This window comes from Bubalus bubalis, chromosome 6, assembly GCF_019923935.1.
Source record: "Bubalus bubalis isolate 160015118507 breed Murrah chromosome 6, NDDB_SH_1, whole genome shotgun sequence".
NCBI classification, from domain to species: domain Eukaryota; kingdom Metazoa; phylum Chordata; class Mammalia; order Artiodactyla; family Bovidae; genus Bubalus; species Bubalus bubalis.
In genome coordinates this window covers 26,334,880-26,350,461 of record NC_059162.1, presented here as the reverse complement: position 1 = coordinate 26,350,461, position 15,582 = coordinate 26,334,880, and the positions used below count along the sequence as shown (strand labels likewise).

Genomic DNA, 15,582 nt, shown 5'->3' with positions numbered 1-15,582 from the left:
ACTAATAGAACTTTGTAAATTAACTATACTTCAATGAAAAAAAGAGAAATGCGTTACTTTTTTTCCTCCTTGGCAGTTAAAATTTATATTATTTTCTCCTTGGTTATCAATGATTCTTTTCTTTATACTCTTCTGAACTTTTCTAGATTTTCTGTAATAAGCATATATCATTTTTATGAACAGAAAAAAAAACTACTTAGTACTTGAAAATTCTTTTTATTTAAAAAGTTTTTATTGAAATATATTATTTTTTTGAGGCATTGAAGTAATGTGTCTTTTTTTTTGGTAGTACTGTAAATTATGTCTTGATTATCAATAGCTTAATTAACTCTATTGTTCTAGCTGGGGCAAATAGAATAATCTTGTAGTCAATCTGGCAATTTTCTAAAAAGTTCCACTTTGGTTTATTTTTGATCTAGTGAGAAAAACTTGTAAGACTTCATTTTAATCTGGGTTTACTCAAGGGGGTACTGATGGTAAATTACAAAACATTTTGCCACGTGCAGTGTTGAACAGTCAGCACTTTGCAAGTCCCATGGCTTGCTGCCTCAGCCGCCCATTTGCTGTGTCCCCTGTCTGATTCTGGTCAGGCCCTGGATCCGACGGAGCTGAAGAGTGAAGATCTGGCCCTCTCCCTGGAGGAGCAGCTCAGTGCCTTGACCTTGTCCGAATTCCACGACTCAGAGCCGTCTGCCTCCGTTTCCCTTAATGGCAAATCCTTCAAGGTGGAGCTTTTTGATGACAAGAGAGAGAGCACCAAGGTAGTATGATTACCTCTATTCTAGTAGAAAAACTTCAACTCCTCACATATTTCCCTGAGAGCGCTGTATTTGTCCAAGTGGGTCTAGCCATTTGATGGCAGAGCTGGAGCTACCAGATGTTAGCTGATCAAATTCTCCCTCTAGTCCTGAATTCTGGTTTCATTTCACGAATAGAACGGAAGTAGGCTTTCAGAGAGTGGCCTGGGCCCACCTCTCACATCAAGGCAGATTTCTGGTGTGGATTCCTGGGAAAAGAGTCTGTCACGTTTACATGGCGATGGGGCCTGGGCAAGTGAGCAGTTTGTTTTGGGAAAACCGCAAAGACCTGAGCCTTGAGACAATGTCTTATGTCTGAGCGCCAATTGCTTTCCTTTGTTGAGAGGCTTCAATCTGCCAGGTTTGATTGTTACCAGCCTTCTGTCCTCATTAGTCACTCTATTCCCAAGGTAGCTGGAGAAGGAAATGGCAAACCACTTCAGTATTCTTGCCTTGAGAACCCCATGAACAGTACGAAAAGGCAAAAAGATAGGACACTGAGATGCTTTTGAACTGTGGTGTTGGAGAAGACTCTTGAGAGTCCCTTGGACTGCAAGGAGATCCAACCAGTCCATTCTAAAGAATATCAGCCCTGGGTGTTCATTGGAAGGAATGATGCTAAAGCTGAAACTCCAGTAGTTTGGCCACCTCATGTGAAGAGTTGACTCATTGGAAAAGACTCTGATGCTGGGAGGGATTGGGGGTAGGAGGAGAAGGGGACGACGGAGGACGAGATGGCTGGATGGCATCACTGACTCTATGGATGTGAGTCTGAGTGAACTCCGGGAGTTGGTGATGGACAGGGAGGCCTGGCGTGCTGCGATTCATGGGGTCGCAAAGAGTTGGACACGACTGAGCGACTGATCTGATCTGATCTGATCACAGACCATAAATCCTGCTCTCCCACTGCATTTTTTTTTCTTCAAAATACCTATGGCTAGGTTTTTTACGTGGCAATTCAAGAACTTTCTGTAAGTTGTCAACTTTCTGATTTCTGATAACTTTCTCAAGTTGTCAGAACCCCAGGCACTTCATGTACATGCTTTTTTAATTCCTACTGATTCAAAATGGTACAGTCCTGTGACTGTCTTCCTGCCCAGTCATGGGAGTGTTTGTTCAGATTGGAATGCAGGCTCACATGGGGGCCTCTACAAGTTACCACTAACGTCACGACAGCATAGAGGGGAAGAGCTAAGCGCATCTCCATTGCTCTGGCTCAGCTCCTTTTACCCATGAGGAAGCTGAACTCTTCCCTAGGAGTTTCAGAGTGATCTAGCCCTGTGATGGCAAAGTAGGAACGCTGTTCATCTCCTGGTTCCTAGTCTAATGCTCTTCCTTCTCTACCACTCTGGAGATGAACTCTAGGCCTCTTATAACCTTTAGAAAGGTCATTCACCTTAGCAGTCAGGAAGAATGAACTCAGTCACTCTTTGAAGTCCTGCCCATGTGTTCTTACTGTCTGATCCTTCATTGACTTGCATGTGCCCTGAGCAGTTTTGGATAAATAGCCAGGGAGCTTGTCGCAAAGCTTGAGCAAGTGTTCCTCAATTTGGAAAGGTTTTCTTCAACACCATCTGCAGCAGGCCTCGGACCAGGTCAGGCTGTTTTACTTTCTCCTTCTGCAAATATTAGGATGGTATCTTCTGTGGGCCCGCAGTGTGCTGGGTGCTAAGGGTGCAGATGAACCAGACACATGCCAGCTCTGCCTCCTTGGAGCATCTCTAGCCTTGAAAGCAAGAGATAACTAATAAGCAATTAGTATATACTTTTTAAAAAAGACCATGATAATAGAAAGAAAAGGTGTATAGTTGCACATAGTCAGTGGGCACCTTGGATTGGGGAGGACCTCCAAGAAATGACATTAAGCTGGCACCTAAGGCTGTTCTAAGCAGAGGGAATGGAATGGACAAAGATGAGACAAAGCACGGCTCAGTGGAGGGAGAATGTTGGTATCACCCAAGCATCATTTGGGTGTAGTGAGGGATAAGGCTGGAGATGTGAGAGGAAGTGAGAATCTGGGATGTCATTGTAAGGAGCTTGGGCTTTATTCTCTGTGGGAGGCCACTGGAGGGTCTTCAGTCAGTGAAAGAAAATAAGAAACTGGCATTTTGGAAATAGTCCTCTGACTGCAGAGAGGAGAGGGAACCAGAGAGGAGTAATACTTAAAGCCGAGAGGCCCTGGGGAAGACTGATTCTTTCATTCAGGGGAGAGAAAATGGAGAAAAGCAAATTTGCTTAAACCTACTTAATGTTAATTCAACCTTTTCCCAGATTTCATCTCTGTTGGCAGAATTGGAGGCAGTCCGAAGAAATTCAGGGTCCCAAAAGAGGTAAGTGTGTTATTTCATTATCCAAGTGTTGCTTGTAATTTTGCAAGAAAATTGGATATTGTGAATAGTTATAAATCTTAGCTTTTTATATCAAGGACCTTGAGTCACACTCAGCAGAAAGTACTGAGGTTACGGCACAAATTCCCTGTGATTTCTAATTAAAATATTTCTGACACTGGTTGCAAAGGCAGTCCTTGGAGGATCTAAGTAAGCTGAGCATCTGAAGAGGTGTTTAAGAGCAGAGAAGAAGCATCTTAAACAAAGCAAGACAATAACAGAGGGAGATGGAGGGAGAGGGGTGTGGTCAGACCGGGAGCCCCCACAGTGCTGGACATGTTCCTGAGCTAGGGGCGGGGATGCAGGAGGTTCAGTCATTGTTTGTTTACTTTACTGTGTTACTCGCTGCATTTGTAGATCAGAAAGATTTGATCTAAACATGTAAAACTCTAATTAAAGCACAGCATGGGGGGAACAGAGAAACCCTAGAGGCTTATGGTTCTGACTGGCAAGGGGAGGGGCCTGTCCTCCTTTTCTGCAGGAGGACAGACCTGTAGATGAGAACTAGGCCCCCAGATAATCGGAGGCTGCGGCCGTCACTTGAGTTTCACCACCACTTTGTTCTGGCTTCATTTCGCACAAGATAAGTTGCAGACTAGATATAGAAATACCTGGGAGCATTATAATCTTATGTCACCTAAGTGTGTACCCTTAGGTATCAGAAGGCTTTCCTTCTTCCACATTTGATAACTGAATCGTATGGATAGCAGGTGTTGAAGCCCTGCAGATGAGTTTATTTCATCTGCGTTGGTTTTCTGTTTTCTCCTTTCTTCCAGTGTCATTGTCTCTCAGTGGACCAGCATGCTGAAGGTTGTAGCCTTGCATCTTAAGAGATGTGGATTTACTTATGCCACCATCGATGGCACTGTCAACCCTAAACAGAGAATGGACTTGGTAGAGGCATTTAACAGCCCCCGGGGCCCTCAGGTACGAGCTGATCACAGCTGAGTTCTGTAATTAAGAGCAGATTGTTCCCGATTACACAGAAAATTTTAACATAGCTCATTTGAAAAATATTCATAGCTTTGATCCCTCCAGGTATTTTTGATTCTTTTGACATTTATCAGGGGTACATATCAAAGTGTGAAAATACTCTAAGAGAATAAAATATGAAGGTTAAAGAGAGTAAGGACAGAACTGGTTAGGATCAAGAAACTCTTTGTGGAAAAGGCAAGCCTGGAAGGATGTGTGGGATCTTGATGTGAGGAAAGATGGAGGGAAGTGGGAGAACAGTCAGTTCAGTTCAGTCGCTCAGTCATGACTGACTCTTTGTGACCCCATGGACTGCAGCATGTCAGTCTTCCCTGTCCATCACCAACTCTTGGAGCTTATTCAAACTCATGTCCATTGAGTCGGTGATGTCATCCAACCATCTCGTCCTCTGTCATCCCCTTCTCCTCCCACCTTCAATCATTCCCAGCATTGGGGTCTTTTCCAGTGAGTCAGCTCTTCGCATCAGGTGCCCAAAGTATGGGAGTTTCACCTTCAGCATCAGTCCTTCCAATGAATATTCAGGACTGGTTTCCTTTAGGATGGACTGGTTGGATCTCCTTGCAGTCCACGGGACTCTCAAGAGTCTTCTCCAACACCACAGTTCAAAAGGATCAATTCTTCAGTGGTCAGTTTTCTTTATAGTCCAACTCTCATATCTATACATGACTACTGGAAAAACCATAGCTTTGAGTAAACAGACCTTTGTTGGCAAAGTAATGTCTGCTTTTTGATATGCTGTCTAGGTTGGTCATAGCTTTTCTTCCAGGGAGTAAGTGTCTTTTAATTTCATGGCTTGCAGTCACCATCTGCAGTGATTTTGGAGCCCCCAAAAATAAAGTCTCTCACTGTTTCCATCTATTTGCCATAAAGTGATGGGACGTGATACCACAATCTTAGTTTTCTGAATGTTGAGTTTTAAGCCAGTTTTTTCACTCTCCTCTCAAAGACATCTAATTATGGATGATGGGAATTTAGGGCTTCCCTCGTGGCTCAGTGGTAAAGAATCTGCCTGCCAAGGGGGAGACTTGGGGTTGATCCCTGGGTTGGCAAGATTTGTTGGAGAAGGGAATGGCTACCCACTCCAGTATTCTTGCCTGGGAAATCCCATGGACAGAGGAGCCTGGTGGGCTAGAGTCCTCTTTGTGGGTCACAAAGAGTCAGACATGACTGAGTGACCAAACAGCAGTTGAGTGATAGGCAGGAGAGTCATGGCAGTGGTGGGGATGGTGGATTAGACAGCACTGGTTGATGGAAAGTGTATTGAGCTGACCAGCCCCAGTCCTCTAAATGGTAGTATTCATATATTTGGCAGGCACGCAATTAATGTCTTGAGATTGACTCACCAAAACAAGGTTAAATGAGAATCTTCTCAAAGGTGAGGCAGGGAAAATAGCATCTCAAAGTTTCAAAACAGTGCCTTTATGACTGCAGAAGGAAATTTGATAAGAACATGTTGCTTATTTCTATTGGTCTTGGTATTGAACCTGTGACAGGAGGAGAGATGCTTTATGAGACTGAATCTGTGTAAAGTGAATGGTGTGCTTCCTTTTGAAGGTTATGCTAATTTCTCTCTTGGCTGGAGGTGTCGGTCTAAACCTGACTGGAGGAAACCATCTTTTTCTTCTGGACATGCACTGGTAACAATTATGGATTTTTCTTGAGTTGTCCCTGCATCGCAGGAAGACCAGAGGGGCAGTAAAACCTGACCTCATAATGAGTGTGTTCCTTTCGTATTGTGGAGCTGCCTCTGTGCATACGTGTGTATAGATACAGATCAAAATGGTGTATGCTGAGTTGATGGCCCTGTATTCCTGAGCAAGGCAGGATTCAAATGACTTTAAAATAGTTTGTTCACTTTATTGTTAACCTAATGTCTGTTTCCATGGAAACTGGGAGTAGGGCTTTTTCTCATGGCTAAGAGCTACTTCACTCAACGAAGAGTTTTCTCTCTTCAAAACACCGTATTTCAGACATACTTGTTGACGTCCAAGGATATCTCAGCATTGGCAAAGAAGGAGAACCATTACTCCTAAAGGAAAAGGCAAAGAAATTTTCTAATTATGTTAGATACATGCTTAACACGTAGTCTTGGACTCATCGCTCATAGTGTCAACACCAGGAGCATAGCAGCATCCTTCCTAGATATGAAGCAAATGATTCATGTGTTGCTAGGAGAAAGTATCATAATCTGTCCCAGTTTTGCTTTTTCAATGATGCCAGTTAGGGATTGCTGCACCAGGCACCGTTGCCAGGGATTGTCATTTGTTCTCCAGGCAGCCCAGATGGGCACAGACAGGCCCACCTGTTGTTATCTTCCTGGAGAATGTGTTTAGGTCTTACTTGGGACCCCTCCCACCCCCATACATGAGGAAAGCAGAATTGGAATCATGCTGGCTTCTGAATTGGAGAAATGTTATTCAAGTTTTTAAAGAGGTAAGATGAGAAACTAGTTTGGAATTGAAAAGGAGAATCTAGAAAGAAGGAAACAAATTAAGTCTCCTTATTTGAATCATAGAAAGTTAAAAGTTGAAAAAGGCATTAGAGGGGACTTTCCTGATGGTCCAGTAGTTAAAAGATTTTGTCTTCCATCGCAGGGGGTGTGGGTTCAATCCCTGGTTGGGGAGCTAAGATCCCATAAGCCTTGCAGCTAAAAAACCAAAACATAAAGCAAACAGTATTGTAGTAAGTTCAATATAGACTTTAAAAGTGGTCCACAGTTAAAAAAAAATCTTAAAAAAGATAAAGGCATTAATGATCATTTGCCAGCCCTCCCATTCCCAAGCCTTTTAGGTTATGGTTAGATGACTTGCCCAGAGTCATCCAGCTAGTTAATGATTGGATTTGAGCATCGCTTTAGCCTCTGTTACCTATAGTTTTCAGCTGATGGTGGTGCTAAGAGTTCCTGTTGGAGGCAAATCTGAGCCCAGTTTCTCATGAGAGGGCAAGAAGACATCTGGGAGCCTCCAAGCCCCACATAGACTAGAACAGAGATCTACCAACTTTTTCTATAAATATTTTAGGCTTTGCAGATACATAGGTCTCTGTCACATATTCTTTTTTGTGGATTTTGGGTTTGATTTTTTTTTTTTTTTAACAAACCTTTAAAAATGTAACAACTATTTCAAACTCAAGAGCCATACAGAGACAGACTGCAGGCTGGATTTGGCCTGTGGGATTTGCCCGCCCCTTGTCGAGGATGTCAGTTCCCCTGAGCTCAAACCCTGTCTTCTCACAGGAATCCATCACTTGAAGATCAAGCTTGTGACCGAATCTACCGAGTAGGGCAGCAAAAAGATGTCGTCATACATAAGTAAGTATGTAAAGGTCTCCTGGGGCCAAGATCTGCTCCTGTGAAAATCTTTCTTGGGTAGTGTTTTAACAGAATGTAAAGTATTTGGTGGTCACTGTACTGATGGTTTTTGTGGGGCTCATCCTCCTTGGCACTCATGGTCAGGAGGGGAACACAAGCAATTTGGGGGTAACCTTGGAGCTGGTCCCTGCAGAAGAAAACTTAAGTACAATGATGAGCCTTATCTCAGTCAAGGCTGCCCATGAAAGGACCCTCCTCTCTCTCTCTCTTTCTCTCTCTTTCTTTCGCTTTTATTTTGACATAACTTCAGACATAGAAAAGAATGTAAGAATTCTTACAAAAATACCCCAGAGTTCTCAATTGTAAGAATAATACCAAAAAATTCTTGACTGCTGTGACGTGTGTGTGTGTGTGTAAGCTTTTTCCTGGACCATTTGACAGTAAGTTGCAGACATGATGTTCCTTTACTTCTAAATACTAAAATAGGCACTTCTAAAAATGACATCTCTTACATAATCACAATAAAGTTATCAAAACCAGGATGCTAACCATGATACAATACTATCATCTGATTTACGGACCTTATTCAGTTTTGCCACTTGTTCCAGTGATGTCCTTCCCACCAAAGGGTCCTGCATAGCATTCAGTTCTCCTGACTCTCTTGTCCCCTTTAATCTGGAACAACACTTCAGTCTTTCTTTGTGTTTTCTGACAGTGACATTTTTAAAATGCAGAGGGCAGTTATTTTGTAGAATGTCCCTCTACGTGAGACCCTCCTCTTTTTAAAAACAATGATAGAACCTGCCTTAACAGTGCAATCCAGCCCAGTTATGGACTGCTTTCCTTCATCTTCATGGCCAAGTTTCTTGAAGAATTAGAAATCATTGTCTGTCTTTACTTATTTCCCATTCATTCCTCAACCTGTATGAACTGGCTTTCACCCCTGTCACATCACTGAAGCTGCTCTTGCTAAGGGGCACCAGTGAATTCCAGAATGTGCCAAGTACAGCAGTTGTGTCAGTTGTTCTGTCTTTAGCTGTCTTCTCAGCTTACTTTGTATGCACCTCTCTCAATAATCCTATCTACTCCAGCAAGTCCAAAATCTATACCATCAGTTCCAAGGTCTCCTAACCTTCAGGCCCAGATATCCAAATCCCCACAAAATATATGAATCCAAGTGTCCACATCCGCACCCATTATTCATTTACTCATGGATTTATCTCATTCACCTCAAAAAAATGAATACCTATGAGGCTTCCCAGGTGGCTTAGTGGTAAAGAACTCTCCTGCAATGCAGGAGACCTGGGTTCGATCCCTGGGTTGGAAAGATCCCCTGAAGAAGGTAATGGCAACCCACTCCAGTATTCTTGCCTGGGAAATACCATGGACAGAGGAGCCTGGCAGAATGTAGTCCATGAGGTTGCAAAAAGTCAGATACGACTTCACAACTAAACAGACAACAAAAGTGGGGAGTCCCCATGTAGCAAGTACTGTTACATGCTCCAGGGACTCACAGTATCACATGCCGAGATTGTTTCTCCCTACTTGCCCGTATCTGTTGATTCTTCTGAATTCCTTATCTTTGTGAATAGTGCCACTGTTTATCTAATCATGGAGCCAAAACCAGACTCCATCTTCTTACTTTTCACAAACCATGTTCATTCATTTTATTTCCTAGATGTTTCTTACAACCATCCCTTTCTTCCCATCCACTGCCATTTCCTTCTTTCAGCTCTTCAGTTTCTTAGCATCACAGGAATGGTCACTCATGACCCAGCCCCCACCAGTCTCCTGAGCTTCTGTCGTTGTAGTACAGTGTAGTGTTTGACTTTTGCCCTGGCCAGATTGAATGACCTCCCCAAGCATACCATGTTCCAAAACTCAGCAAAGGTTTTGTTTCTTTTTTTCTAAATATAAGTGGTTACCTTATAGCTTAAACATGTAATCATACTCCTGCTTCCTTTGAGGCTCAGATGGTAAAGAGTCTGCCTATGATGCAGGAGACCTGAGTTGGATCCTTGGGTCAGGAAGATCTCTTGGAGAAGGGAATGGCAACCCACTCCATTATTCTTGCCTGGAGGGTTCCATGGACAGGGAAGCCTGGTGGGCTATAGTCCATGGCATCGCAAAGAGTTGGACAATTTCTCTATTCATTCTGTTTTTTCTTTGTTGTGATTTTTAATTTTATTGACGTATGGTTGATTTACAGTGTTTGTTAATTTCTGCTGTATAGCAAAAGTGGCAGTTATATATATTCTTTTTTATATTTTCCCTTATGGTTTATCACAGGACACTGAATATAATTCCCTGTGCCATACAGTAGGACTTTGCTGTTTATCCATCATAGAATAGTTTGCCTCTGCTAACCCCAAACTCCCAAGCCGTCCCTCCTCCGCCCCCACCCTCCTTGGCAGCCAAAGCCTGTTCTCTGTACCTGTGAGTCTGTTTCGCCATCCTTCCTCCGCCCCCACCCCCCTTGGCAGCCACAAGCCTGTGCTCTGTACCTGTGAGTCTGTTTCTGTTTCATAGACGTGTTTATTTCTGTCGTATTCTAGGCTCCACATATAAGTGATATCACATGGTATTTGTCTCTTTCTGGTTTGGCACGATAATATCTAGATCCATCCATGTTGCTGCACATGTTACCCATGGTTTTATACATGTTCCCATTCCCTGGGATGCCCTCCCCACTGTTCCACCTGGCAAACCCTTGCTCTTCCTACAAGTCACATGAAGAATTAACTCGTCAATGGAGTCGTCCCTGAATAGCCCAGACAGATTTCCTTTCACTCGTCTTGTACAGCGGACATATTTCCATTAGAGCCGTTCCCAGGGCCTGTCATTATTCTTGCTGTTTATTTTCACGTCTTCATCTTGTGTTCTCTGACTGCATGAGCATGTTCGTCTCTTATGTTCCTATACCTAGCATGGTGCGTGGCGTATAGTGACTGTCCATCAGTACTTGTTGAATGAGTGAGGAAAGGACAACAGTGGCATTTCCTCAACTGGTCAAACCTGTTTTCAGTGTGAATTAGCCATGAAAGAAGACACTCTGTACTTTAACCAGTACACATATTCCTAGCAGAAGCCTGATAGCTTTAGACGTTCTGACCTTCCCAAGATTGAGCTTTTTGTGTGAAAGGTGGATCTCTACAATTTCTATTTTTTGGGGTCAGCGTATTCCCTAGTGTCTCAGTTGGTAAAGAATCCGCCTGCAATGTGGGAGACCTGGGTTCGGTCCCTGGGTTGGCAAGATCCCCTTGAGGAGAGCATGGCAGCCCACTCCAGTATTCTTGCCTGGAGAATCCTCAAGGACAGAGGAGCCCGTCAGGCTGCAGTTCATGGGGTCGGAAAATCGGACATGAGTGAGTGACTAGGCACATATCTCTCGTGATTCTGGCGTTTCTCAATTATCTCAGCTTTGAAAAGAAATAAAAAGCCAGTCTGAGTTCAGATCACTTTAAACGGATGTATATATTTAGTCTAAGTTGTTTAGGTTTCCTAAACATAGAGTTATTAATCAAACCTAAGGAAAAACAGAGGAAGAAATCTCCTTTAAAAACTAAGCATATGTAGAGTTTGAATATTTCTTAAGATATGCTGCTTTGGGGTTTTGATTGTTTGCTTGTCTGTTTTTCAGATTTGTTTGCGAGGAAACAGTAGAAGAGAAGATCTTGCAACTCCAAGAAAAAAAGAAAGATTTAGCCAAACAGATTCTATCAGGATCTGAAGAATTGGTCACCAAGCTCTCCTTGGCTGACCTCAAAGTCCTTTTTGGCATCTAACTTCCTGTTTCTCGGGCGCAGAATAGTGCCACTGTTGGTTTGCACTAGGATCTGGGGGGGAGCGACTTAACCCTGGTCCTTTGAGCTCTCCTGGGCTTTCAGTTTCACCTTCAAGCCTGATGGCCTTCTCCAAGCGAGGATGAATTATCATGTTATCCAGCTAGTTAACCAGTCATGCTAACCAATCAGTGTATTAAATAAAACCAATAAAGTACTTTGGATAAACAGCCCTGGGAGAGTTGTACCTAAGCTTCAGGAAACACTTAAAAAGCCCTCTGTGCCTTTTTCCTCTCAGCTGATGGGGACCCGGTGTTACTGCCTTTTCTAACACAGACTCCCTCCCATCTCTTCAATTCCTACCAACAAGGCTGCTCCTATAACCATCTCTTCTAGACCATTTTTCTAGATTCCACATATACGCATTAATATACAATATTTGTTTTTCTCTTTTTGACTTACTTTACTTTGACAGTCTCTAGGTCCAAATGACTCCAGTTTTGTTCCTTTTTATGGATAATACTCCATTGTATACATGCATCACATCTTCTTTATCCATTCCTCTATTGATGGACGTTGAGGTTGCTCCCGTGTCTCGGCTGTGCATTGTAAATAGCCAGGACATGGAAGCAATGGACACTGGTGTGCATGTATCTTTTTCAATTATGGTTTTCTCTGGGTATATGGAAAGTAGGATTGCTGGGTCATACAGTAGTTCTATTTTTAGTTTTTTAAGGTACCCGCATACTGTTCTCCATAGTGACTGTCTCAATTTACATTCCTACCAACAGTGCAAGAGGGCCCCCTTTTCTCCACACCCTCTCCAGCATTTATTGTTTGTAGATTTTTTAATGATGGCCTTTCTTTCTGACAGGTATGAGGTGATACCTCATTGTAGTTTCGATTGCATTTCTCTTATAATGAGCGATGTTGAGCGTCTTTTCTTGTGTTGTTGGCCATCTCTAGATCTTCTCTGGAGAAATATCTATTTAGGTCTTCCACCCAGTTTTTGATTGGGTTGGTTGTTTGTCTTTTTTTTTTTTTTTTTTTGATGTTGAGCTGTATGAGCAGTTTGTGTATATTGGAGATTAATCCTTGGTCCATTGCTTTGTTTGCAAGTATTTTTCTCCCATTCTGGGGGTTGTCTTCATCTTGTTTATGGTTTCCTTTGCTGTGCAAAAGCTTTTAAGTTTAATTAGATCCCAATTGTTGATTTTTGTTTTTGTTTTCATTACTCTAGCAGGTGGGTCAAAAAAGATCCTGGTGCTTATGTCAAAAGAGTGTTCTGCCTGTGTTTTCCTCTAAGAGTTTTATAGTAACCATCTCTGTATAGGCTGAGCAGAAGTGGGTTCCTACCTAATACGTGGTTGGGTAGTATTTGTATTATTGTATCATTTAGAATTTGATATCATATCATTTATGTTATTATATCATTTTGTGTTATCATGTAGTATTTGTGTCAGGTAGTTTAACATTTGTATTTTTATAGTATTTGTAGTTTTACACATTTGCAGTATAGAAGCACTTAGTCTCATTGTTATATTCAGGATTACTGAATCATATAGTATTTGTATTATCATTGGCATAATCCACTAAATATGTGTTTGACGTGTAGCAGAGATAATGTTTTGTGTCCACTAACCCCCATGTTCCTTTTCCTCGCGACTACCAGAGACTACATTTCCTATTCTTCACTGCGGTTACATGGGTCGTATTACGCAGTTCTAAGTCAGTGGACTGTGGAGAGAAGCGATGTGTAAGTCATTTCTTATCTGCTCTTCTAAAACTTTGCATATGGTTCTTTGTGCTGTTTCTTTTCTTGTTGGCCTGCTGAATACAAAGGAACTGATGGACAACTGCAGGGCCCTAGAGAACCGTGGAGCCACTAGATCAGAGGTTTTTAATCTGCTGTTGGCCATGGACCCTCCGGTAGACTGGTAAGCCTCCGCTCCTGAATGACAGCAGAACACAGGCTTCCAGTGCCTCCCTTCTCATCCCAGCTCACCCACATCGGACTATGACCTAATCAAGAAATAATTTTTTTTTTTAGCTATGAGATTTGGGGATTGTTTATATAGCAGTTTGTATCCTAACTAATACAAACTCTTTGAGAATTTCCCTTTGGGGAACTATTCAGATTCCCTTCTTCCTGTTGGCAGTCATTTTCAAAGCACTTACTCTGCAAATTTCTGCCGAAGAGAGTTGTATTTCTTCTTCGCTAGAATTGTTGCCCTCTTTTGAGTTAGGATTACATGACAAAGCCCTGTGTTAGGCCAGTCACAGTGTGGACTGAGGCCCTGGGGCCTTTCTAAGCAAAGGTGCTCTCTAAGGACATAGTCTAAAGGCTGCAAAGGTAGAGATAGGTGGCCTGGGGAGGAGTTCTGACTTTACTTCCGGGTTCACCTTAGCTGGGGGTGTAGCCTTGAAGAAATCATTCCCTTCTCCACACTTTGGTTTCTGTGACTGTCGTGGGCATTGTTTTTAGAATTTCAGCAGCTACAGTGAGGTCCCTGATAAAATCGGGAAATAGAAGATGTAAGATTATCCTCTGAGAGTTTGGTTGTATGTTCCACACACCAGGTTAAAGGGAATGTCACCTGAGAAGCCCTGGCTCCCAGGCTGGTAGGAACATTTGCTGACTGTCTGGTGTTTAGCTAGTTGCAGATGCCCCAGGCACCTCAGTTCTTTCCGTCTGTGAGGTGTGAGGATTGGCATACAGTCACTGCTCCACAGGGATTTTAACAACATAACATACACACACCATACCCATTTGACACGACAGGTGGGTCATGTCAGTTGAAGGCACATTAAATCAACACTATCGGTGTCCTTTCTGGGCACTGTTTAGGAGAGTGTGTGTGTGTGCTCAGTCATGTCCGACTCTGTGACCCCACAGAGTAACCCACCGAGTAACCGCACAGAGTCATGTCCGACTCTGAACAGTAACCAACCAGGCTCCTGTGAAGGAGGAAACAGAGCTGGACCCCATCTTAGGCCTGTTCATGCTGATCATGCTCGGCAACCTCTCCAACAGACTCTGAACTCTGTGCTTAGTGCCTATGGAAACTACATTAGAAGGATAAGACCCTCTCTGGACAGGGGAATCTTGAAGATTACTCACATCCAGGTTACTCATCGCCTAAGAGAAAACATACTCTAATCACCCCTGCCTCCAGACAGGTCATAAACCCTTTCTGTATCTATTGGGATGTAACCGCAGGCTTATTATTAACTGTTTGAACACCTAACGCATGAATGATGGGGTTATTGTGATTGTATTTACCCTTCCTTTGTTTTATGTAAGTCTCAAGGAAATTGGGGTGGTGGGCCGATCAGGGTCTTTGGCTAAGAGGAGACTCTGCCTTGGGCCCGCCAGTGTAATAAACTGCACTCCACTATCTGCATTGTCCTTCTGAGTGAGTTTGTTTCCTGGAACGCGTGGCTTTAACACCTGTGTCCATGGAATTCTCCAGGCAAGAATGCTGGAGTGCGTTGCCATTTCCTCCTCCAGGGGATCTTCTCAATCCAGGGGTAAAACTCACACATCTCCTGCATTGGCAGGCAGATTCTTTACTGCTGAGCCACCTGTGAAGCCCTGTTTAGGAGAGAGGCAGTGTTAACTTTGAGGTGCAAGTATGCTTGCTTTTAGTCTGAAGATGGATGCAGGGATTATAATGTACAATCTTCAGATATTCAGAGCCCACTGACTGATTGAATCTAAGATTCCTTCTGGTATCTCAAACAGTTTCTATAGCTTTCATTGTTCAGATTCTAAACTGGCAAAGCCTCCCAGCTTTGTCTTGGTGTAACAGGGAGATGCAATTGATGTGAGGTGTATACAGCAAGGATGGGAGCCACTGTCTTTATCAGATGTGCATCCTGAAATCTTAGCCTCGGGCTGGCAGTGTCTCATGAATTATACGTACATCCTGGAATCTGTCTCAGGCTCACATTCATTTTAGTTACTGTGAGTCAGTTTCTTAAGGTCAGGGCGTGACAAGGTGGGTCGGCACCCACAGGCAGTGGGCAATGTCTCACAACGTAACAACTTAATTGAAGCGCTGCCCTATGAGTTCTGCCAGTGTCAAGCAACCTTCCTTTATGTGACACCGTAACTGTTGGATTTTCCTTTTACATCTCCCCGCCTACCTCACCAGACTTAGGCAAGGACAAAATGGGGTAATAAATGCTTTATTAAGCATGACATGCTATCCAAATGCTAGTGTTATTGCTGTGGGACCAGGTATTGGAATATGAGAATAAAATAGAAGCGTGGGTGCAGCTGAAAGAGCCAGATGGTGAACATCTGTCTC

At 43.0% G+C, this 15,582-nt stretch overlaps 1 protein-coding gene across 3 annotated transcripts in view; it reads left to right on the top strand.

Moving 5' to 3' along the window:
* The window catches only part of TTF2 (transcription termination factor 2), a 50,557-nt gene extending 39,058 nt beyond the window's left edge, over positions 1-11,499 (top strand). For all 3 annotated transcript variants that reach the window (XM_025288025.3, XM_045166060.1, XM_006054092.4), the window contains 6 exons: positions 591-761; positions 3,069-3,127; positions 3,961-4,111; positions 5,732-5,814; positions 7,413-7,487; positions 11,128-11,499. In XM_025288025.3, coding sequence (XP_025143810.3) covers positions 591-761; positions 3,069-3,127; positions 3,961-4,111; positions 5,732-5,814; positions 7,413-7,487; positions 11,128-11,272 — 684 coding nt within the window. In that variant the 3' untranslated portion in view covers positions 11,273-11,499. The remainder of the gene's footprint in view (positions 1-590; positions 762-3,068; positions 3,128-3,960; positions 4,112-5,731; positions 5,815-7,412; positions 7,488-11,127) is intronic.
* The last annotated feature ends 4,083 nt before the right edge of the window (positions 11,500-15,582 follow it).